General features: G+C 45.8%; 1 protein-coding gene across 3 annotated transcripts in view; it reads right to left on the minus strand.

Moving 5' to 3' along the window:
• OSBPL3 (oxysterol binding protein like 3) overlaps positions 1–25,344 on the minus strand; it is a 155,673-nt gene that overhangs the window by 43,300 nt on the left and 87,029 nt on the right. For 2 of the 3 annotated variants that reach the window (XM_043966891.1, XM_043966890.1), the window contains exons 8-12: positions 23,734–23,837; positions 23,422–23,514; positions 21,463–21,619; positions 10,531–10,661; positions 6,455–6,562 (exon numbers count right to left, since the gene is read on the minus strand). In XM_043966891.1, coding sequence (XP_043822826.1) covers positions 6,455–6,562; positions 10,531–10,661; positions 21,463–21,619; positions 23,422–23,514; positions 23,734–23,837 — 593 coding nt within the window. The remainder of the gene's footprint in view (positions 1–6,454; positions 6,563–10,530; positions 10,662–21,462; positions 21,620–23,421; positions 23,515–23,733; positions 23,838–25,344) is intronic. The other variant, XM_043966892.1, reaches the window with a different exon arrangement.

Raw genomic sequence — 25,344 nt, forward strand, 5'->3', positions numbered from 1 at the left:
TGATTCGGTTACGTAGGAGATGGAACAAATGGCCTACCTGGTGCTCCCCATCAGCATACTTTTTATACTAAGTGGCTTCCCAATCCTATCATGATGGCTAAACAAGCTCCTTCCATATCACTCATAGATCTAATAACATATCCTAGATTGGCCCCCGGAATAATGGAGGCAACAGAATTTAAGTGCTTGGGCCACATTCCACAGGCCAACAAAACAAAGGTGCTAAGGATATGCATTTATCTTTTTTTTTTTTTTTTGTGAGGCGATTGGGGTCACACAGCTAGTAAGTGTCAAGTGTCTGAGGCCGGATTTGAACTCAGGTACTCCTGAATCCAGGGCCGGTACTTTATCCACCTAGCTGCCCCATTTATCTTTTAAATATTAACAAAGAGCAAAAGAAATGAAATCTTGCTCTGGAATCCTTATCATATGGATGACTTTGAATTCTCAAAGGCTGTACCAGTAGAGTGCCAGCTTTGGTAGGTTCTACCAAGCTAAGAAGGGCAGCTAGAACACCAAGCCTGGAATCAAGAGGACCTGAGTTCAAATTCGGCATCAGACACTAGCTGTGTGACCTTGAGCAAATCACTTGACCCTGTTTGCCTCAGTGAGGTGGAGAAGGAAATGGCAAACCATGATTAAAAAGCCTCAACAACACAACCAAGCTAGGAAGACTTTGAGAATAGACTTGGCGATTGGCTATGACCAGTCTATCCTAGTCCAGTGAAATAAGCAGTGTGGTAGATGGCGACAATCGGAAGATGTGAATTCAAATCTAACCTCTGATGCTTACCACCTGTGTGACCTTAGGTTAAGTCACATGAACTTGTTGGATCTCAGTTTCCCTATGTGTGAAGTGAGGCCCTCTGCAGTCTCTTTTAGATCTAGAATTCAATGATTCTAAGAATCACCAGCAGGTTGACTAAAGGTGGGTGGATGCATTTCTCATCCACAGCAACCCAGAAAGACTCTCCCAGGTCAGATCACAGAAGTTTCACAGTCTACACTGGTGGAGGGAAGAGAACCAGCGAAGCTATTAATGAGAACTTACTCATCTAACCCAGGATGCCCTCATCATTTCCAAGATGGCATCTCATAATTCATATGCCAAATACAAGGAGAGAAGAAAGGATAAAGAAATAAGGGAGAAAAACGGAGAAAGGGGGAAGGGGAGAAGGAAAAAAAGAGGGGAAGAAAGAAGAAAGGAAGGAGGGGAAAAAGGAAAGGGATAAAGAGAAGAAAAAGGAAGGGAAGAGGAAAGGAAGAGAAGGAAAAGGGAGAGAGAGGTACAAGAGGAGGGAAACAAGAAGGGTAGAAGAAAGGGAAAAGGAAGCAAGAAAGGAAAGTGAGATGGGCAAGGTTAGAATAGGGGATGGAAGGTCTATCCAAGTGTAACGCTGGGAACGTTGGCAGTCCAGGGCTCGTAGGAGGGGGGCTCCAGGAGCCAGGAAATACGGATGGGAGTTTTGAGGGCAGATTTCATCCACTAAGCCAACTAGCTACTGTCTGTCTGCTTGTGTGTCCTGCTCACACAACTCAAGGCCAGATTCCATGCTCAGCCTCCAGGAGGCAGCCACTGAGCTTCCTGGGGACGACTCAGGCATTTCCATGTGAAATCACTGCTCAATCATCACCTGGGGCAAGAAACAGGGAGAAGTGTATGAAGCCACGCCAGGCGCCAAAGAAACAGGAAAATGGCATCAACTGGGTGGATTCCAAGAAAGACTTTGGCAGGGTAGGACATTGAGCCAAAATGAAAAGACCAAGCATTAACTGGACTCGTCCAAGTCACTTCTGCCTCTGAGGGCAATGTGGTACACAGAACCGAATGCTGGGTCTGGTGCCAGGGGGTACTGGGAATTATGGCTGTTCTGCTGGGTGACGCCAGGCAAATCACAGCCCCCCCACCCCCAGCCCAGGGCCTCGCTTTCCTCATTTGTCAAGTAAGGGTGTTGGACTACGGCCTTCACAGTCTCTGCCGGCTTGAAATCTCGGGCTCTCTCACTGTGATCTCTTATAGGTCAGTGTTATTGGGGTGAGAGGTCATCCCCATGACTGAGTGGTTTGGGCTCTGTATTCAAATCCCCTCTTGCTACAAAAACCAACATCTCGGAAGAGGCAATGACAAAGCAAAGTCTTTGATGTCCCGATGAATGATTAACTCGCTGTTTACCCACCAAAGAGCAATTATGCCCCTTGTTATTACTCTAATAAAGTGCTAAAATGGGGGGACAACAGGACCTACAAAGCACATTCTAAACCAATGACAGAATGCGGTAATGGCCAAGGAGGGGAAGAGGCCCCACTAGTTCCCCATTTCATGTCACCTCATCTCTATGTCTCAGTTTCCACATCTGAGAAATGGGGAGAACCCCAAAGTCCAGGACAGCAATTCCCCATTATCTCCTGGGGCAGCCAGTGAGAGCCCAGCTCTCATTACTGGGGAGCTGCGATTCTGAGGAAGTTTTTTTCTTACATCTTTCTGTCTGTCAGACTCCCTTACTTCCTTCAAAGGTCAGTTTAAGAAGAATAAGAATATTTATGTAATAGTAATAATAGTTGGTATAGTGCTTTAAGGTTTGCAAAGTGCTTTACAAATACTATTATCAGTTTATCTCCATAACCACCCTGAAAGATAGGTGCTTTCCATTTTACAGATGGGTAAACTGAGGAGGAGGCTTAAGTGACTTGGCCAGGGTCACACAGCTAATAACTTGCTGAGGCAGGCTTTGAAGCCACATCTTTCTGACTCTGGGCCCAGCACACTATCCCCTGGTACCACCCAGCTGGCTTCCTTTCAGGCCTTTTTGGAACCTCCCACCGACTCATCTCCCGAACAAAATCACCTCGTTGGGTTTTTACAGAGTGAAGAAGCATGGTATAGTGGATAAAGAGCTGGTCTCCAAGACAGGAGGGTCTGGGTTCAAGCCCAATTTTGTGATCCTGAGCAAGTAACTTCACTTCTCAGTGATCTAGGAGACCCTGTTAAACTATGTGCTGCAGAGGAGGTGCCAACCTGCATGGGTAGAAAGAGTGTCCTCTCCTGGAAGTTCCCCTGACAATGGAACCACAGAGTGGGTCCTTAGCGATTATCCCTATATTTGTGTGAACTCATGTGTGTCTATGTAAGCTCCCTGAGGGCACAGAATGATTTGCTCATCTGTATCCTGCGTCTAGCATCATTTGGGGGTACACAGTGGGTGCTTAATAATTGCACAATCCACTTCTGTGAGGCCTCCATCTTCCTCTGGGTCCCATCTCCCCAGGGCTTCAGTTTCTTCCCTTCAGCAGTACCAAACAGAACTGGTCTCGCCCCCATCGCAGGGGAGCCAACCGGACCCCTCAGGATGCTTGAAGGGAAATGCTCAGTTAACTTGAAAGTGCAATGGAAATGTCAGCTATTGGTACGGCCAGATTTGCTGATTGTGTCGACCTTCCAGGACCACCGGTGGATGGGAGGGCTCTTCCAACAAAAAGAATGGAGTCATAGAAAAAGAAAACAGAGGAAATGAAACAAAACTCTTGTTGTTCAACTGTGTCTGACTCTCTGAGGCCCCGTTTGGGCTTCTCTTGCCAAAGATCCTGGAGTGATTGGCCATTTCCTTCTCCAGCTCATTTAAGAGATGAGGAAACTAAGGCAGACGGGGTAAAGTGACTTACACAGGGTCACACAAATAGTAAGTGTCGGCAGCCAGATCTGAACTCAGATCTTCTTGTTTCTAGGCCCAGTGTTCACCACCCAGCTGCCCAAACTCTTCTATTGAGGTGAAAATAAAACAATAAAAATGACCAGATAAAGACAGATCTTTGAATGAGAGTTGGAGAACATGGAGCCAAACTAAAGGAGGCCACAGATTCTCTGTTTCCTCTCCCTGGCTCTCTCCCTTTACTTACAAATCTACGGTAAATCACTGGCATTCACAGAGCACCGCACGTAGATGATCCTATTGGATCCTCACAATAACCTCCTACAAGTATCATCACCCCTATTTTACAAGGGAGGAAACTGAGGCTCAAAGTGCCCCCCCCATCCCAGCCTAATTTCTGCACCTTCCCTTCCTAACCCCCAGCTCTACCCAAACTTGTCCATACTCCTCTGGAACCACCCCCCCCCCCCTTCCATACATATGCATACAGTGTGACTCATGCCTGGACAGCCTTCTTTCTTCTCCTGGCTTTGCTTCAAGGCTCTTCTCAGGGGTCACTTCCTGATAGGAAGCCTTCCCTGACTCCTCTCCCCTCCTCCCAGTTTAAAGGGCTCTCTCCTGCTTCACCTGTACTTGTGTTACTGTACAGACTACATGCTCCTCCCCCTCCACCCCCCACCCCAGGAGACCATAAACTTCCTGAGGGAAGGGGCAGAGGTTAATTCATTTTTGTCTCCATGTCTTCAGCGCTCAGAGAAATGTCTGTGAAACCGAATCAAATTAGGCAATCTGTCCAAGGTCACACAGCTGATAAATGGCAGCCTGAGGCAGAAACTTGGGATTTCTGGGGCCCCCAAGTCCAGGGCTCCTTCCACTGCCCCAGAACAGCCCTCCCCCTATACCCCTGCAAGCAATCACTGTTTCTCTCATTTCCACATTCCAGCCATATCTCTTAGGTAATATTTAACTAATAAATGACAGCCTTGGCTAAGATTTCTTTAACCCAAGTTTCTCGGACGGTTGATAATGGCCATATTTTGTACTAAGATGCTTAAGAAGGCATCCTGACCCAGCAGTCATTTGTCCGATCCTTCTCCTTACCTCTCTGAGGTGACCCTACCTGTGCTTCAGAGCTGAGACCCATAGCACAAACAAGGTCTTCATGGTCCCAATGGAATCCAATGGACTCAAATGTGAGAGCAACTAATTCAGAAAGTTTTTCATGAAAATATAATTAATAATAATAAAGCAGCTATCGAGCTTATTAGCTGTGAGGCACCATACTAAGCACTTTACAGTTATTATTTCATTTGATCCTCACAACAACCTCAGGAGGCAAGTACTATTATTATTCCCATTTTGCAAAGGAAACTAAGGCAAATAGAAGTGACTTGCCCAGGGTCACATAGCTAGAAAGTGTCTGAGGCTGGATTAGATTAGAACTCAGGTCTTTCTGACTCTAGGCTCACTGTAGTAAAACCCTGAACAGGCTGCTTCCATTTCTAAGTTGGGGCATAGTAAGAAAACCCAGAGTCAATTTTCACAAACAAACTAAGATCCCAGAGGGTTCTTCTCTGGGAATAAGGGAGCTGCTATCATGTTGTGTTAGATCCATTTGGAGATATCGGTCAGCAATCCCGGGAAAGAAGAAAGGCACAGGTCATTAAGATAATTGTTGGCCCTGAAAGCTTCCATAAATGACTACAACCAAGACAGTAAGCATAGAGTGGAAATGATTTGCATACGCAGGAAGATTAGATTAAACTGCACACCTTTAAAAAAGAAAGACAGAAAACAAAACTCCAGATTCCAGAAATCAGGAAAGAATCACACTATGGAGTAAAATTGGGGGGGGGGGGGAGGAGGCACTCCCTTTCTTCTGTTTGGCTTATTTCGAGGCAGTCATTGTGACAGAAATGTCCAAAGCGGTCCTTGTGTAGATGCACCGAGGGAGAAATGAAGCAGAAACACGCAGATTCAGCAGAAGCTACTATGGAGCCCTGTTCCATTGGACTGCAAACACAGCTCTCCGGATGTGAAATGCACACCGCCACGCACGCTGCCGGTAAACCAATCTGCTCCCGTCTTCCATAAACAACAAATGGCTAAAAATAAGATCCTTTCCCTTATTTGCCCCTTTCCACAGCTAATTTTAGGGACAGCACCCATCTGGAGAGCTTCTCCTCCTCTTAGAGGAACGGGGAGATTTCATAACAAAACAATCGCCTGAAAGCCAGTTAACAACACAAACCTATGGAAGACGGTGGGCCCCTTTTCCATCACTATTTACCACAAAATCTTTCAAGGGATGGAAGAAGGGAACAAAGAAGGACCAACAAGGTGGGGAGACAAGAAACTGGGGGACCAGAGCTCACAGGAAGCAAGTCTGGTCCTTTATGAAAATCTCTGAGGGTTCCCTTACCCGGACTTCCCTCCTTCACCCCATCTCACACACACGTACACATACATACACATGTGTACACACATGTACACACACACACACATGCACACAATGATACCTGATAGAAGGTGGTAGGAATGAGGGGGAAATGAAGGAGAGAAATAAAAGGGGAAGGAACTTCTGACTAATCATTGTAAAACATGGTTAGCCTGTTCTCTAAAGAAAACCTGCTACCCCCAATAGCACTCAGTTCCTCTGGTCATGAAGTCACAGGTACCAAGGGAGGACCAAGGCTGAGGCCACGAGCACTGTTTGCACTGGTAGGAATCAGGCAGGAGGGGCAGAATTGGGGAAGAGGAATCATGCAGCAGGGGACTGCAGTCACGGAGGAGAAACCCGTACCCACCTCTGCCAGACCGTCACTTGACTTGGCACCGGCAGCAGAATCGAGGAACAGGGACTCAGCATGGATTCTACGTAAGCGGTCTTTAAGGTCTGTATTTTGTGCTAGGGCCTGGAACATGTTAAAAAAAATATTGGGGCCACATTAATAGAAAAGACGTGTCACTGTGGGCTGGATGAGATATGCACAAGAGATCGGTGACAGGGTTAGTCAATCCATTGATATTGAACTCTACACCCTCACAGGTCAACGGAGGCTCACTACCCACATTTAATGCTCTGACCCTCAGAAAAGATGAGCTCTGAAATCCTCTGAACAGGCTTGCCAAGTTTGACTCAAGGAATGATATTCCTTCCTTCCACCATATACCACATCTTAATGGTACTTTTTGAACGATGAACCTCTGGATCAGTCTCACTGCCTGTATGCCTTTGGACAAGTCACTTTACTTCTTCAGGCCCTGGTTTGATCATTTATAAAATGAGAAGGGTTGGACTAGACTGGGGGCTCTTAAACCATCTGTGTGTGTGTGTCATGGACCCCCTTTGACAGCATGTCTGGAGAAGCCCATGGACTCCTTCTCGGAATCATGGTTTGGTTTGGTTTTCATTGTTTTGGTTGTTTGTTGGCAGGGCAATGAGGGTTAAGTGACTTGCCCAGGGTCACAGAGCTAGTAAGTGTCAAGTGTCTGAGGCCAGATTTGAACTCAGGTCCTCCTGAATCCAGTGCTGGTACTTTATCCACTGTGCCACATAGCTGCCCCCAGAATCATGTTGTTGTTTTTTTAATAAAAATACATAGGATTACAAAGGAAACCCGTTATATTGAAGAGCAGTTACCCCCTCCCCCCAAAAAAAAATCCAAGCCAAATTCCTGGGCTGTGGGTTAAGAACTTCTAGACTAGATCATTAGATTGTAAGCTTCTTAAGGGCAGGGGCTATCTTGTACCTCTTTTCCTATTGCCAGTGCCTGGCATAGCGTAGGTGCTTCATAAACATTTGATGATTGATGAATGATTTCTAAGATAAAATGCCTTCTGGCTCTCAAGTGATGCTCTATTATGGTCCCAGAAATGAGTCTATTCATGGGCTGAAAGGAGCACAATTCCCAGGCCCATATTCAAAGCCCTTCTGACTTGGTAGAACTTGCCTGAGTTTATCTTCTCCATGACATAACCCTCGAAAACTCAGGATAGGGGTAGGGCTTTTGTGGAGAAAATGGATTAGGAACAACACCCAAACCCATGCAAACAGTGGGGTGGGGAGGTTGAAAAAAATGAAAGAGGAAACCTGCAGTGTTGTAGGTCAAGCATTTGTACTGGCTGCAGGCTTGAGTTTCTGCTTCAGGATAAGAAGTTGCAGCTTTTTAAGAAGAGGGTGGAAAATGGGAATCAAAACTAACGACGCCATTAGAGGCTGGGCCTGAGACAGGGTCAGTCTGGCCCGCCAGCCTCCCCGTCTCTCTTCCAATTTTCTCACCCTCCTCTGCTGCCGGGCTACTCGTGACTGACCCCCTTTCCTCCCTGGCCTGTGACTAACAAAGAACATTCCTCTCCCACCCATCTGCCCAGCCCAGCCCTCCCAGAAGCTAATACCTGCCTAACCCTGACCACCACAGCTAAACTGGAAGCTGGGGGGTCAGCTCGGAGCAGGATGTGGGGGGAGGATGAGAAGAAAATTTCCTTGTAGAGATTTCCTAACCAGGGGAATTCATTCATTCTCTGAGGTTACAGGTGCATTTACTTACCCGGCTTTAAAGGATTATTATATTGTCTCCTCCTAAAAGGGCAGCAGGAATAGGTAAATGGTGAGGGATGAGCAAACATGTTGCATTATCCTTCCTTTGCCTTTAAGGGAGTCCCTGGTCTTCTGCTCAGCTTTCTACACACAGGCTCTCTCAAAGTCAGAAAGAGTTAGTTTCCTCCTTCTGACATTCCCACCTATGACCCCTCATTTCCAAAAGAGGCTGGGGTCCAGAGGGTCACAGTCATTCCAGGTGCATGTGCAACATTTGCTTTCTCTCTCTTGCTCAGAGGAAGCCAAGAGACTCTTCCCAGGGCAAGTGGAGTCATGAAGTCAGTGAGGGAAGGAAGAGGGTTGAGGTGGGGGGTGGGGAAGTTACTCGGTCCTAGAAATTCCACTGCCCGGTTCTTGAGTTAGGGTAAATTTGGATTACAGGTGCAGGTTATTTTAAAACAGGCACAAATCCCTTTAAAAGGAAGCAAGGGAGGGAAAGGGGAGGGAGAGGAAAGGAGGAAAGGAAGGAAGGAAGGAAGGAAGGAAGGAAGGAAGGAAGGAAGGAAGGAAGGAAGGAAGGAAGGAAGGAAGGAAGGAAGGAAGGAGGGAGGGAGGGAGGAAGGAAGGAGGGAGGGAGGGAGGGAGGGAGGGAAGGAAGGAAGGAAGGAAGGAAGGAAGGAAGGAAGGAAGGAAGGAAGGAAGGAAGGAAGATGAGAATTCCGTAATCACCGCTGAAACACGCTCCCAGGATCCTGGCCGTGCCCATCACAAGTCTTAGCTTTGCTGTCTCTGTTGCAGTTTTTGGAAGGATGGGGAGAAATGCACAAACCTTATTGAACAAGTTTGGCTCCCGCTGTACCCACCTCCATGTCCATCCCTTCACCTCCAGACACCCATCCGAGAAGAGGAAGACACACAGATCCTAATCCCTGGCCAACTGGAAGAGCGAACCCCACAAGGTAAAGAAAGCTCTCTTCTGTCCTAACTTAGCTCACCAACTCTCAAACTGGCCAGGGGGTGAGCTGGGTTTCCCTTTGCGTAACCAGTGATCTTCTTAATGGATAAGAAGGTCAGAGAGGAAGCATCAGCTTGCCTTCATCTGAGCATGGAGGGACCTGAAAACAGCTCCACTTCTCTGAGAGCCGAGGAGCCATTCCATTAGAGCTCATGGTAGCCGGTCCAAAGAAGGGCTGCTTAAATCTGTGCATATGCTGACCCCAGCCTGGCCTTTAAAAAGATTCAGATCCCAACAAAGCCCCGGGCCTGGCACTTGGTGCCTTCCCCATTCTGGCTCCCAGCCCATGTACATTTGTTCCATGTAATTCCCCTTCACACACACCCCATTCCAACAAAACTGACCTGCTCTATGGGGCCGTCTCCTGAACATCACATCCCTTTTCCCACCTTGGCCAAGTCATCCCATCTCTGTAAAATTGGAATACTAGTAACAACTGTCTCCCAGGGCTAAAGAGAGGATCGAATGACCTCCATGTTAGCAGCAAAGTGATTGGCAAACAATGAAATACTATAGACATGTGAATTATTACTGCACCACCTACACATGTGTGTGAAGTATCCCTGCACCACCTACACATGTATGTGAATTGCCATTGTACCACACTGTACATTTTGGAGAGGAATGGGGGGAGAGGCTGGCCCTGTGATTTCATTGGTCTTGGGAATTCTAGAATTCCCTTTCCCAGGCACATAGGCACCTGCTCTGAAATTCAGTCACTCCCAGAGGTTAAGTACATGCCTGAGTTAACACAGTCAGAGCAAGGACTGGAACCAAATTCTGAAATGTGTATTCTTTGTTTTTCCTGACGGCTCCTATATACTATATAATGCTATATACAATAGGTGCTTAATAAATGCTGACTGGATTTGTTTGTTGAATGAAAATAATGATCATCTAGTTGGTTTATATAGTCAAGAACTCTCTGTGATACCCAGGATCCAAACAAGATAAAAAGACATAAGCAAGAAGGAAGGAAGGAAGGAAGGAAAGAAAGAGGGAGGGAGGGAAGGAAGCATTTGTGAAGCACCTACTCTGTGTTAGTCATGTGCTAAGCACTTTATAAATATTATAGAAAACATATAAATATCTCATTTGATTTTTCAACAACTCTGGGAGATAGGTGCTGCTATTATCCCCATTTTATAGTTGAGGAAACTGAGGCAGACAGTGGTTAAATGACTCGATGGGAGTTAAACAGCCAGTATGTGTATAAGGTCAAATTTGAACTCAGATCTCCCTTATAGCAGACCCAGCACTCTGTGAATGATAAAGCCCCCTAGTGGCCAGGAGAGCTATGTACATTCCCTCTATAACGTGTAACTTACGGATGATAAGGCACGCTTCAGACCCACAATCTGTGCAGATGGTGATGGGGAAGACTCATGCTCCATCATCTGCTTCAGTTTCTCCCTCTCATTTGATATGGTATTGAAAGCTGACTTTAAGGTGAAGTAAACTAGAAGATTTAAAGGAAAAAAAAGAGGCGTTTAAAAAAATAAAATTGAGAGTACTTAAGTTATAAAATATCATAAGTCAATTAATAAACATCTATTAAGCACCTACTATGTGCCAGGCACTGTGCTAAGAGCTGGGGACACAAAAAGGGGCAAAAGACAAGCCCTGCCTTCAAGGAGCTTATAATCTAATGGATAATGGTGTCAGAAATAGCAGTTGTTCTTAGGGGTAAAGATTAAGAGACAAAAGTGCTACATCTGTGAGTATCACACACATACAGATATGAACACACATTTAAAACAGGTGAAAGGTGATCCCTTATCCCACAAAAGCTACATAAAACCTTCTCTTGACACTGTGTCAAAACAACCCATTTTAGGAGCCAAAGAGGTCCAGACAAAGTGTCTGTGCCTTTAGACCACTTCCACCGAATTCAACTTATTTTAAAACACACACACACACACACACACACACACACACACACACACTCACTCAACTCATACACACTCACACACACTCATATATACACTTACACACACAATCCTGGATATTTGGGTCTAATGATAAGGAACTAATGTTTTGAAACTTTTCAAGTTTCAATGTAAGTTATTTGTTGCAAAGGGTCCTCCCCCTCAATGGGGCATGGGAGGGGCAGCTAGGTGGCACAGTGGATAGAGCACCGGCCCTGGAATCAGAAGGACCTGAGTTCAAATCTGGCCTCAGACATAACAATTACTAGCTGTGTGACCCTAGGCAAGTCATTTAACCCCAATTGCCTCATCAAAAAAAAAATTGGGCATAGGAGTGGGAGGGAACACCCTCCCCATATAAAAGAAAGGAGGGTCAGTAAAGCATTTAAAAGCAATGTACAGCAAAGAACTGTGCATTGAACATTCCCCATAAATTGGGGAATGACTGAACAAGTTGTGACATATGGTTGTCATGGAACATTATGGTACCATGGGAAATAAGAAGAGGGATGGTTTCAGAAAAATCTGGGAAGACTTATGTGGACTGATGCAAAGTGAAGTGAGCAGAACCAGGAGAACACTGTACATAATAATAGCAATATTATGAGGATGACCAACTGTAAAAGAATTAGCTGCTCCGATCAAGACAATGATCCATCACAACTCCAAAGGACCTATGATTAAAAAATGCTACCTACCTCAGAGAAAGAACTCAAGAACTGAGTGCAGACCGAAATAGACATTTTTTCCTTCCTTCCTTCAACATGGGCAATATGGAAGTATGTTTTGCATAATTTCACATGTATACTGGGTTATCATATTGCTTATATTCCCAGTGGGTGGAGGGGAGGCAGGAGAGAGGGACAGAATTTGAAACTCAAAATTTTAAAAAGAAATGTTAAAAATAAACATTTTTAAATGAAAGAAGTGCACAGAATAAGACAAAAGGAAAGACAAACAAGTAGGAACACTGAAAGTTACATGTTGAATTCATTATATACTTATGTAAGCTACTGCCCCTTTCATATGAGAAGAACTTGCTTGCTAAAAGTGGCAGAAAGAAAATTGTGTGAGAGGAGAAAACCTTAAAAAATTAACTTATGAAAAAACATAAAATATTGAGGAGAGATCCAGGTTGTTCCAAGAAATAGATAGAGAATTGCCCTTTGGAGGACTGATTCATACTGAGAGGACCTGTTTTCAGAAGAATGATGGAGGTAATTCAAGCTTTGGGACATTATTGTTCATTGGTACATTGGTTTTGTTGTTATTGGTTTTTGTTTTTGTTTTTTTTTTAAGAGATTTAATGTTTACAATTGAAACTGTAAATCAAATGATTGGGGACTATGAGATTATTATTAAAGGACAGTGGAGTTCATATCTGACTGAAACAGTCACTGATGACCAGGAAACTGTGACTTGAGTCTTTGGTAGATAAAGGAAGAGAGAGAGAAGAAGCAAGAGAGTAAGGAAGCTAAGCACAAGAAGCCATGGAAGGATAAACAAAGAAGCTGTTTCCATCTGAGAAAGCTGATTCTTCAGCTGTCTTGATGGGAACCTGCTGATTGGAAGAGAGGGAACATTTTGCAGACTGGCTGGCAAAAAGGTTTGTTCAATGGAGAGGGCTCTTCGGCTACTGTGCTAATTGGAAGAGAGCTGAATTCTGCTGCTGTGTATACAGAGCTGTTTCCTCTTCTGTAGTGTCATCTATATCAAGAGAAAGCCGGGGGCGGGGGGGGGGGGGGAGCGCTGCAGCTGGGTGGCACAGTGAATAAAGCACTGGCCTTGGATTCAGGAGGACCTGAGTTCAAATCCAGCCTCAGACACTTGACACTTAACTAGCTGTGTGACCCTGGGCAAGTCACTTAACCCTCATTGCCCTGCAAAAATTAAAAATAAAAAGAGAAAGGGGGAAAAACCTCAGGCAGTTCCTGGTTGCCTGTTACTACACTCTATAGTTTAAGAGGCAGAAAAATAGGCTTTGCATCTGTTTTGTTATAAGTTCGACTTGGTGGGGAAGAGGCTTTGCTTTGCTAGAAGATGACAGGAGAGAAAGCAGAATCCTGTTGAATGAAAAGCTGGCTGGGCTTGTCAGAATTGCCCAGAGTCACCTTGAAGAGTTCTGTGCTTCTCTGACAGAAGTGCAATGTTTGTGTGTGAGTGTGTCTTTATAGATAGACAGAAAAGTGGATATATAGAGACACACACATATATCTATTTATAGACAAAATATAGATATAGATATATGACACATGTGTGTATACATATTACATATGTATACACATTCTCATGTATGTATTGCTATATGTATTTTATTAAATGTGCATATATATATACATATTATGCATATATATGTATTTTATTACTGCCCTGTTAAATGTGGCTGAGAATTAAAAAGGTTGTAACAGGTCTATTGTCTAGGAAGCAGAAGAGGACTTTGCCCAGCAGCATATTGGTGAGGACCAAAATGGGGGGATTTATCAGAGAAGCATCTTTGTGTGGTGCAGATTGTTCTCGAAGGGGTAAAGGACATCAAGGCCTGCAATCCACAGTTGTGAGTTGCTTCTGGTGTGTGGGTTTCCCTGTTCATGAGCTTCCCAGCTAAGTGTGTGTGTGTGTGTGTGTGTGTGTGTTTCCTTTTCATTTTTATTCCATGCCTTGGTGGGAGAGCATTACTCAGGTTTATGGGTAGACTGTAATGTTTTATTTTATTTTAGATGGCTTTTGCCTTCTGTTTAATAAATCTGAAGTCTGATTATTCCTGCTCTTGCCATCTGAGTAAATGATATTATTGCTTTTGCCTTATTTTTTCATAAATGTTTTATGGGGAGGTCATTGGTGCCACTCTGACTGATTGATTTTGTATAAATGGGAAGTACACCAGTGGGGACCTACAGCAGCAAATAGTAGAGGTATTTCCTTCCACAGGGTGTTATCCCTAGGACCCTAAGAGAGTGAGTGACGAGTAGCAATGTGGCCAGTCCCCAACTCAAGAAAAAATCCCAGAACTGATGGTATGAAGTAAGTTGGGGTCATGAAGCAGCACAGAAAGGGGGGAGTACAAATTGACATAGTAGACATCACTCTTGCAGTCTACACTGCCCAAATGGTTGGGCCACACCCACACTATGCTTAAAAGGAAAAACCAAAGTATGTGTAATAGGGATTTGCAGTTTTATATACAATCCTCTTTCTGTTCTACTTTGTCTATGGAAATGAACATCTTCTGAACTCATAAAAAGTTATAACAAAAAAGTTTTAAGTGATAATAATAGTCTAGATGCTGAAGGTCTGAACCAGGATGGTGGTGGTAGTGGTGGTGGTAGTAGTAGTAGTAGCAGTAGTAACAACAACTAGCATTTGCACAGTACTTTAAAAGTTGGCTGAGGGGGCAGCTAGGTGGCACAGTGGATAGAGCACTGGCCTTGGATTCAGGAGGACCTGAGTTCAAATCCAGCCTCAGAAACTTGACGCTTACTAGCTGTGTGACCCTGGGCAAGTCACTTAACTGTCATTGCCTCGCCAAAAAAAAAAAAAAAAAAAAGTTGGCTGAGCTTTTTACAAACATGTTGTCTTCACAACACCCAGGGGAAGTAGGTGCTATTTTTTCACCCCCATTTCACAGATGAGGCCACTAAGACAGACAGAGCTTAAGGATTTGCCCAAGGTCATAGAGCTAGTGTCTGCGATTATATTTGATCTCAGGTGTTCCTGATCCCAGGTCCAGTCCTCTAGCCACTGCATTGCCTGGCTAGCCTTCTAAGGAAAGAAAAGACCGGGTCATAGAGGCTATGGAGGTGGAAGGAATGAGCCTTGACTTCTGGTTTTATTTAAGGGCCTTTGTGTTTATGTCCAAAGTAATGGGAAACAGCAGCTTTCAGATACATTAAGGACACCCTCTTTCTCATGGGCATGTTCTTGTTACTTAATCGCAAAATGATTTCTTAGCTGTTTATTTGTTCCTAGCAGGCTTTTTTTTTAATAGGAAAAAAAAAACGATCAAAAGGTCCAAGTGACAGCACATCTTCATGTCCCTGGCAAGAGAGCCAGACAATTGCAGTCTCTGTCTTAGCAGCAATTATCACCCCAAAGGGGGAAACCAACGGTCCTCCACAAACAGCCCTTTAGAGTCAGCTCCAAATGCCAGAAACAAGACTTTTCAGTTTATCAAAACCAAACTCTTTGTTTTGGGAATAGTTCAAATTCTACCCAATTAAGCAAATATTTATGAAGTGTATGCAAAGTGCAAGGCACTCCTGACAATGTCTTTTGGTTTGTCTGCTTGTTTTTTTAACATTCACAAAAGAGCCGACAATAAATCCTTCTGAGTCCCGATTTCTTATTTTAAAATGTCACTGGCTCCCAAGGTGGAGGGGCGCAGTGGAGAGAGCATGACCCCAAAATATACCTATGATGGATCATCTCTTTGGTCCAGATAGTTCTACTCAGGAAAATGATAGAATTGGACCACATGACTTCCAAAGTCCCTTTCAACTCTAAATTACATCAGCTTTTGCTTTATTTGTATTAACAACCAAAGGTAAGAATCTCACTTAAAAAAATATATTTTAAGGAAACATCTTCCTTCATCTAGAGCATTGATCTTGGAGCAGCCTTAGTCACTGCTCAGCTATCTTGAGTTGGCTTGCCAAATGCACTCAGGGTTACTACCTTTGTCAATCAAATATGGCCTCAAGTCCACATCTATCCCTCCCAAAGCCATCAGTAACTCTTCCAGGACCAGCTGTCAGGGTGGAGATGGGAAGGACTTCCCCCTGCCAACAATCAACAAAGTACTGTAATTGCATCTGACAGAGTTTGCCAATTGAAAAAATAGCTTTGCATAAACCTTTCACACTGTATACAGGAACACCTCACTTAATAGATCTATACTTAAAAAAAATGGGTAGACCAAAATTTCTTTACACAGGACAGCATAATTCTTTCTGAAATATGCAAAGGAGATAGAATTGCACTTGTGGTTAATTTGCATTTGAATCCTGGTTCAGACACACTTTAAAAAAATTCAATCAATATGTATTAAGCACCTACTATGTACGAGGTACTGGTCAGTACAGAGTTTAAATGGAAAGGGGTCAAATATAAACTCCTTTGTTTGGCATTTTGAGCTAAGCTGGTTCCTTCCTACCTTGGCAGGCTCATTCTCTTTTCCTCTGCATGTAATCTCCATTCTGGCAATACTGGCTCACTCAGTGGGTCCAAAACATTCCTTATTATCCTTCCCCCAAACCCTCCCACCTCTTATGTTACTGTAAGTGATAGGGAGCAACACCCTGCTCCCAGGATCCCAGGCTCCCACCTGGGAGTCATCCTGGACTCTTCACTCTTTCTGACCACCCCCATGCCGCAGCTGTTGCCAAAACCTATGGATTTGCCCTTTGCAGCATCTCTCCTCTGACAACGGCTGCCCCCTCCCCCAGGCCCTCATCTCCAGGACCACTGCAGTGCCTGCAGGTATCTGCCTGCCTCCAGTCCTGGGCCTCTTCAGCCACTGAAGGGATTTTCCTAGATCTCAGGTCTGACCATATCAGCCGTCCCCTGCTCCCCTGCACCTCCTGTGGCTTCCTCTCCTGCCTCCTGGCTTGGCTGGCTCCTTTCAAGCCCACTTGCTACAGGAAGCTTTTCCCAAGTTCTCTCCATCCCACTGCCTTCCCTCTGTGGCTCAATCCCAAAGTCTGTGCAGAGTGGTTTGTCTATGGTCTCCCCGATTTGGTTGGGAGCTCCATGAGAGCGGGGGCTGTCTTTTGCCTCTCTTTGTATCCCCAGCACTTAGCAGGGCGCCTAGCACATAGTAGGTGCTTAACAAATGCTTACTGACTCTTGTCTTGAAGTACCTTAAACAAAACACCCAATTTCCCATCTCCATGCCTTTCCCTGGGCTGTTCCCCATGACTGGCAAGCGCAACCCTCTCATTTCCCCCAGTCTGCTTCCCTGGCCCCCTTCAAAGCTTAGCTCAAATCGTACTTACTGCAGGATTGCCTCAGACACTGACTAACTGTGTGACCCTGGGCCAGTCCCTTAACCACTATCCTCCTCAGTTTCCTCATCTTTAAAAATGGAAATAATAAAAGCACCTACTTTTCAAGGGTGTTGTGTGAATCAAATGAGAAAATGTGTGAATGTTCTATGACAACGAAAGAATTAAATAAATACAAGCTGCAATTATATTACTGTTACTAGCATTCTTTAGGGATGCTCTATAGACACAAGCCATGGAGCAGCACGGTGTCCAAAGAATGAAGGTTGGAGGTCACCCAGAGCAAAGGGGAGGCGAAAGGTGGACAAGAAGAAGCAAGTGCCCAAGGAGAAGAATGTGTGCAAAGTGACTCAGAGGGAGGTGCCCGGGAGAGGCAGGAAGAGGAGAACTAGTCATGGGCTGAGAGGGAGGCTTGGGACACTCTTCACTTGGGAGCCGTTTCAAGTCAAAAATCTGGGGCAGTCATTCTTAACCTGCTGCCTAACTCGTGGGGGATTTTTGACAATTGCATTTCAACATAATTAGTTGCCTTTGTAACCTTATCTATTTTGTTTTATACTTTTTTGAGGGGTAGGGGTGTTTTATACTTTTAAAAACATGATTCTGGGAACAGGTCCATAGGGCCCATGGGGCCCAGGATGCAGAAAAGACTAAGAACCTTTACCCTAGAGGTCTGCCCTCAGCACTTTGGTGGCCCTTCTCAGGAGGACCTACAGGAGATCACAAGATAGACAGCATGAATGGGCTGTAGTCTGAGGGAGGGGCCACGGATATGAGCTATCAAACCATGAAAAAAATCATACTCACATACACTCACATACACACTCATACATGCACCCCGGAAAGGGCTTCAAAAGTCATTCATCCAACCCAAGTCTTCATCTCCCAGACAAAGAAAGTGAGGCCCAGCAGGATTAGAAGGGAGGTACCCAGAAGAGCTGCAGATTCTAATCCAATCCTGGCTCTGCTGGTCCCTGGCTGTGGAACCTTGCATGTCTCAGTGCCCTGCTCCTGGCCTCAATTTCCTCATGTGCAGAGAGACTTGGACAGGGAAACCTCCAAGATTCTCTGACTTAAGATTTTGAGTTGCACAGAGGCCATGGAGTCCAAACTCTCATTTTATAGAGGAAACTGAAACCCAGAGAAGTTTCTAATTTGCCCGAGGTCACACAACTAGGAGGAAACTGAGGCAGGCTTTGAAATCAGGTCTTCTTGTCTTCAAGTCACAGCCACTGAGTGACTGAATCAAGGCTTGAATTAACCAACCACTCCATCAACAAGGATTTATTAAAAGCCTACAGGAAGGGGGCGGCTAGGTAGCACAGTGGATAAAGCACCAGCCCTGGATTCAGGAGTACCTGAGTTCAAATCCGGCCTCAGACACTTGACACTTACTAGCTGTGTGACCCTGGGCAAGTCACTTAACCCCCATTGCCCCGCAAAAAAAAAAAAAAAAAAAAAAAAAAAAAGCCTACAGGAGGTGTCAGGCACTGTCCTAGGCACAGAAAAGTCTTCACTCTTCCCCTGAACTCGCCTTGCAAGCAAGGGTACCCTGTATGCGATGCTATCTCGACACTGAAGGAATTCTATTTAAAGGATGTTTTATAAACCCAACAATCATCCTCTAAGTTATTTGCTTTGTTTAAACTTTGGATTTTTGTCTGTTGAATCACTTTCAAGCAAGCCATGGGGAGTGCATACCTACCCCTATGTAGACCCAGGGGTATTTTAGTAAAACTTCTCTCTAGTTCGCAGAGACAAAATTAAGGAAACCCTTGAGAAAACCTTCTTCACCTGCCTGACAAGTAGCCCTGTGTGAGCTGGCTAAGGCTAGTCTAGTCACCTTTCATCTCATCTCATCTCTAAGAGTATTTGGGAGATCAGCAGCGCTACAAAGGCACCGAAGGAGCCCTGGAGAAAAGGTCACCGTGGCAAGTTAGAACCAACCCTGGAATTCCTTCTGTAGGCTGAGTCACTCTGAAATCAGATGGAGGGGTAAAGAGCCCTGTGCTCGAGCTGGAGAGGGAAAGGGGTGAGAGCCAAGATGAGATTTTCCCCAGGGTGGAGAGACTAGCCTCTTGAATCTACCCCCCTCTCAAGACTGTCAGGGCATAGGCCAGAAGGATCTTTTGCAGCTAATCAAGCATTCCTGTATGACCTTTCATGTGCTTGGTTGACTTAAAGGACTTCTTCTGAATAGGGGAGACTGCGAAAACTGCAGGGATGAGGCATGGTTGGGAAGCCGATAGAAATCAGTCTTGCGTGAGGAGGCTGTCAAACTGAATGGCTTAGAGCTTTTGTTGATCAATAACCGTGGCCCTGTCTAATGAGCAGGCAGACCTCTCTGCTGGGGGCCAGCTGGTTTTCAGAGGGGTCTGGGAGATGGGAGAAAACCACATTAAGCAGAGTGGGGTCAATTGCCTAGAATGATGGACTCAGAGCTGGGAGGGACCAGATTCAAATCCTGAGCCTTCTGCAAGCTGAACATTTCCAACTCCTTCAAAGGAATGGGATGAACCTGGATGTCTTCACTGTCCTGTTCATCTTCCTCTGGATTCTGTCAACTTAGCAACGTCCTTCCAAAAATAAGGCGGTCAGAAATGGACACGAATCCCAGCCTGGTCTGACCAGGGCAGACTACAGCAGACCATCACCTCCCTATTGCCAGACACTCAGAACAGGAGACCAGACGCTGGCTAGCCAGGGTCCTTTCCTCCACTGTCTCTCTCTGAATACTCTGGCTTCCTGGGTGCTGAAGCTGTCTTTGAACAAGAGCTGCCTGGGTCCCTTCAGGCTCAATTTTTAAAGATGATGCTCAACCAAGAGTATCACCCCAAGTTTAGAGATGATGAAGAAACTCTGGTTGTGGTGGTGGTGGTTGTTATTGTCGTTGTTGTTTTAAACCTCAAGGAAAATAAGCCAAGGGAAGCATTTCTTCTACTCTGGAATGTGCTGAAATGATTCCAAACAGGCTGCTTTCCCAAGCTGGCATATCCAAAATAAATGATGCAGGGAGGGTGGGAAGACTAATGGCCTGCCCTCTCCTTGGCATACATGAGCAATGGGATTCTCCCCATTGGTAAAGTCACGACATATGCAACAAGACAGCTCCCACAGGATTCAGTGGCTGCCCTTGGACACACAATGAACCGGTGGACTCTGTTAGTGACTTAGACGAGGGAGGCTAACATGGGATTGTCAATGCCACAAACACACCAAGGTGAAAGATTCCCAAGGACAAAAGTGGGACATTCAAGACTTCCAAAGAAGAGTAGCCTCCTGCTCACAGCATTGCAGGGAGTGTAGAGGAAAAGTCACAAGTATATTCATTCATTCACTCATTTAACAAGCACTGATTAAGCCCCTGCTTGGGCAACTAGCTGGGATTGTGCAGGTAGAGTGCTGGCCTTGAGGGAAAAGGCATGTGTTGAGGCAGATATCCTCTAAGGTCCCATCCAGTCCTAGATGTAAGAATCCATCCCAGAGGGCAATGAAGAGGAGCATCACGCTGGCATGACCAGACTCAGAACATCATGAATGGGGAATTATGAAAAAATGGAATAAGGGCTTCATCTAAGGAATGAGTATAGCTTTGTTTGCTTCTTGTCTTCACATTAGACCATAAGCTCCTTGAGGGCAAGGATGGTCTTCTGCCTTTTTGTGTGTGTTCCCAGAGCTTAGCACAATGCCTGGTACAAAGTAAGCAATTAATAAATGCTGACTGTATAAGCAAGAAAGATAGGCCAAAGGATAACCAATGAGCAGCCCAGGTTCTTTATGAGGATCTTTGAGAGGAAAAGAGAAATCAAGGAAGATCTCAGTCTATTGGTGCCTCCTGTTGGGGAACTTTGGAAGGTCCAGGACAAGAGTCTCACAAGATGGGCAGGAAGGGATGGTCGCTGGATGTGATTCTGGAAAACTACATCAGAGAGATCACAGATCTCTGAGTATGAATTTTAAATGGGAGCAAGGACTTGGGCTTGACCTAGAGAATGGGGCAAGTTTGAACTACTTTGTTTCAGGGAGTTAAAGATAGGGGAAGTTGGGGTGGGGGGAGAAAATGAAAGAAATCAGCACCATGGCTAGAACTAGCAGGCAAGAAGTCCTCGTTCCAAGCCTCATCAAGGACACACACAGGTGTGTGTGTGTGTGTGGGGGGTGTCTAGTCACTTACTCTCTTGTGCTCAGAAAATGCACAGGGATGGCTGGAGAAGGACCACCAACTTCTAAGGGTTAAGGACAGCCAAGCCAAGTCCTATATATACCATATTGAGAAATGCTCTTAATAAGGTTCCATCAAGGATATCAAGGGGGGAAAAGTCAGTGTACTTACCTTTGTGCGCAATGTGGCACAAGTCTTCTTGCATTTTGGAAAACTCTGATGAGGTTTCGGAGCCATCAGAATAATTTTTGTCTTCCCCATAATCTAGCGTTGACAAATTCGGATTGGATGCATGAAGCCTGACAGAGCCCGAATAAGGCTTAGGGACCTGTCACGACACCAACAGGAGAGGTTTCTTAAAGGGCAGAGCAGGGAGAGCTCTCCCCTGCCCCCCATTCCCTTCCCCACAGGCAATACGCCAGAGTCTGGGTTCAGACAATAGTGGCAGAAACGAAACTCCAGACAGATGACACTGTCTCCTCTGTCCCCAGAGTTTAAAAAACCAAAAAGACCTAAGGAGTTCTGAGAGCCTCCTCATCCCTAACAGCTTCCACTGAAGTGTAATGGGCAAGAGCCATGTGCACTTTTGGAATAGATGAGTGACACTTTTTAAAAAGATGAGTGACAGCTCCAAAGGGAAGCTTGGCATTCTTCCACCTTAGTCATCCCTAGCTTGGGGTAATGAGTAAGGTAAGGGAAACCTGGGTTCAAATACTACCTCAGATGCTGGCTAGCTATGTGACCCTGGGGAGGTTATTTAGTGCTTCTGAATCTCAGTTGCCCCATGTGAAAAATGGGGCCAAAATGAGCCCCTAGCTCACAGAGGGGTCGAGAGGCTCAAATGCCCCAAGACATGTAGATTGCTGGCTGCCCATCATTCCATGGTCATGTGTTGGTTGCTCTATAGGCTCCACAGCAGTTGGTATTAACATATATTCTCCCTTCCCTTTTTGGAAGGAATTTATTTCCAGGAGACAGTTATTTGTTGCTGGAACAGCCTTCAGTGCCTTTAAATAAGTGGGTATGGAGAAGCTGCAATCAGCATCCTTGGAGAGAATACCCACATTGATGGGATCCCTGATTGTTTGGCAAGACAGCTTTGTGTAGTGATCAGTGCACAGGACATGGAATCAGGAAGCACTGGGTTCAAATCCTGACCATAGATGCTGACCAGCTGGACAAATGGGCTGATTTCTTTCTGCCTCCATTCCCTCTTCTGCAAAGGAGGAGGGTAGACTTTCCACTCTAAATCTGTGATTGTCTGAATCTGGAAGTCATGGCTTTAAAGGAGATTTCACACCATTCAAGCAGCCCTCCTCGCCTCTCAGCCTCCCACCCTTGTCCCTTCATCTAGCCCTTGTCATCAGTTACTTTGTCTGGTAACAGGGCCCAGGGCCCAGGGCCCAGTCTGCTACTTTGGGCAGGCTAATATCCCTGTTAAATATGGGAGGCCAGGCTACACACATGGCCTTGGAATCCTCCCCTGAGGCTTGGAAAGATATGGGAGAGGGGGAAGCTACAAGTGTGACACACAGATCCAGTGGGGGGGGGGGTGCAGTTTGTGAGCAGAAGGGACACAAGAAGCTGGACAGGGCTTTGCCCCTCAGCAGCAGCTCTGGGCCTCTCAGATTCTGAGCTGCTGACTCAGCAGAGCCTCAGCAGAATCTGAGGCAGGGCGGAAGGACCACCATTAACCAGCAAAGACCACACACAAGCAGGAAAGAAGTGCTCAGACGAGTCAGGGAGAAGAGGAAAATTCAAAGTCCTTCGGAAGCCTCCAGAATGGCTCATCTGCTGCCATGTTCTGGTGTCGATGGAGGAAGCTGCCAAAGCCCAGCTTCCCCTGCTCCAAGGTGGAGCTTCCTTTCCTGTCGCCAATACCCAGGGGCCAACCTCAATATCCTTCATTATTCACCCAGGATCTTCTGGGAGGGAGTCGATAACTGGGTCACCTCGGATTGGCCTGTTTGCCCATTTACATCAAGGTACTGGGGTCTTCGCCATTCTATTCCTAAGCACATGTGGTCCCAAAGGTTTTGCCCCCCCCCCCCAAAAGGCAGAGTAGGAGCAGTGGAGAGGTGAGCATTGGGCGGGGGGGGGGGGGGAGTCTTGGGCAGGGGGTCAGGTTACCTGCAGCATTCCTTTGGCCTCTTTGCTAATAGCTCTTGCCCGCCACCGTCTCTGGGGTCTTTTTTCTTTTTTGGGACTTTCAAAAGTGCCACCCTTCATCACAAAAGAGGAAAGAAAGGAAAGAGTGTGAGGCCCCACAGAATTAGTGGGTCCGTGGGGCCCACATAGCAGCACCAAGCTCATGCCCACCAGCCGGTGGGCCACAGCAACAAACAGGCAGCCTCCCATCTGTTAAGCCCAGAGAAAGGGGGGTGGGGGGAGAAAGGCAGAGGAGGGAAGGAGAGCAGGCAGGGGGGGAGGGAGCACACTAACCTGAAGGGCGTTGATCGCCGGGGCCGAGTAAGTCCGGTGAAGGACCTCCATGCTCTGGAGGAGTTGGCTCATCTCCACCAAGTAGGTGTGACAGTGAGCCAAGTCTGGAGGAACAGGAACACAATATGAAAAAGAATGAAAGAAAGGAAAGAAGTGAAGTGAAGTGAAGTGAAGTGAAGTGAAGTGAAGTGAAGTGAAGTGAAGTGAAGTGATGTGAAGTGAAATCATAGGACAGTAGGTTTAGAGCTGGAAGGGACTGCAGAGGTAAACTAGTCCGAACTCCTCGTTTTACAAAAGTGGAAACTGGGGCCTAGGGAAATGGAAATGACTTGCCCAAGGTCACAAAGACAGTAAAGGGCAGAGCCAGGATCTGAATCTGGTCCTCTGATGGAGCAAACTGTGATATATGAAGGGCAGGAATCCCAGTGTGATGAAATAACGGATGTGGAATTTGGAGAAATGCAGGAAGATGTCCATGAAGCAGTGTAGCATGAAGAAGGCAGAACCCCCCAAAATGGTATACATGATGAGTACAATCAAGGCAACAAAGACAACACTAAAGGAGAGCTGCACTCTGAAGAATTGTAACGATTGATCGCAGTCCCAGGGAGCAGCCAATGAAACAGCTTTGTCTCCTCTCAGTAGAGAGGTGACAGACAAGATGGGGTAGAAAATGGTCTGTGCTGTCAGATGAATGCGTGGTTGACTCTATATAACCTTTCCCTTGTTACGAGGGAGGGTTGACTATTGTGAACTGTCCATGAGGTTTTTAAAGACATAAAACAAAGGATACAAAATCTTGCACCATATTTCTAATTTCATAATCACAAATTGAACAATACAAAAAAAAAAGTAACCACACTTGTGCTTCTCCATTAATGTGTGCACGTGCCTTCCCCTGGGGTCCATGAGATCTCATCTCCCCACCCCCCTAATCCCCACTCCAATGCTGTGTCAGTGGCCTTTTTCTCCTTCCTAGACATTCATTGTCAGGCCAACTCCTAGCTCATCAACATCAACTACTCAGAAATGACTGTCACAATCTGACACCTGCTTGCATCTTCTGGGAAGTCTGCAAGGTCACAAAGAAGGCGCTAACCCTTGCCCCACAAGGTCAACAGGAAAGTATTGCACTGTGTCTAGAATGAAGCAGGAGGCTTCTCTTGGAGACTTTCATGAAATAGTGAAATCTGCGGGTTTGCCCAAGATATACAGATTTGAAAAGGCATGCCCGGCCTAGTTCCCTGAGCCAACAGCTTGTTCTAATGTCTTCATTCTCTGTAAATCCTTCCATCTCTGTTCTCAGTTCCTTGCTCTGATAACCTGGCTTGATTCTGGAAATCTCACTGTGGACTCTGGAAAGGCCTCTGTGGTGAAGGCAGCTTTCCAAGGTCAAAGTGGAGGCAGCCTGGGAGGACAGAGCTCATGTGGCCATGGGGGCAGTCATACAGGTGTTAGTGGAGGAGGAAAGATGACCTGCCAAGTTCCAACCTGAGCCTAGAGAGGTCACCAAGTCCAACCCTTATTCCTGTGCAGAAAAACAAGGCAGGGCAAAGGGCACTGGATCAGGAGCCAGAGGTCATGGGTCAGAATGCTGGCTCAGCCAATGGG

The sequence above is a fragment of the Dromiciops gliroides genome, chromosome 5 (genome assembly GCF_019393635.1).
Source record: "Dromiciops gliroides isolate mDroGli1 chromosome 5, mDroGli1.pri, whole genome shotgun sequence".
Classification (NCBI taxonomy): domain Eukaryota; kingdom Metazoa; phylum Chordata; class Mammalia; order Microbiotheria; family Microbiotheriidae; genus Dromiciops; species Dromiciops gliroides.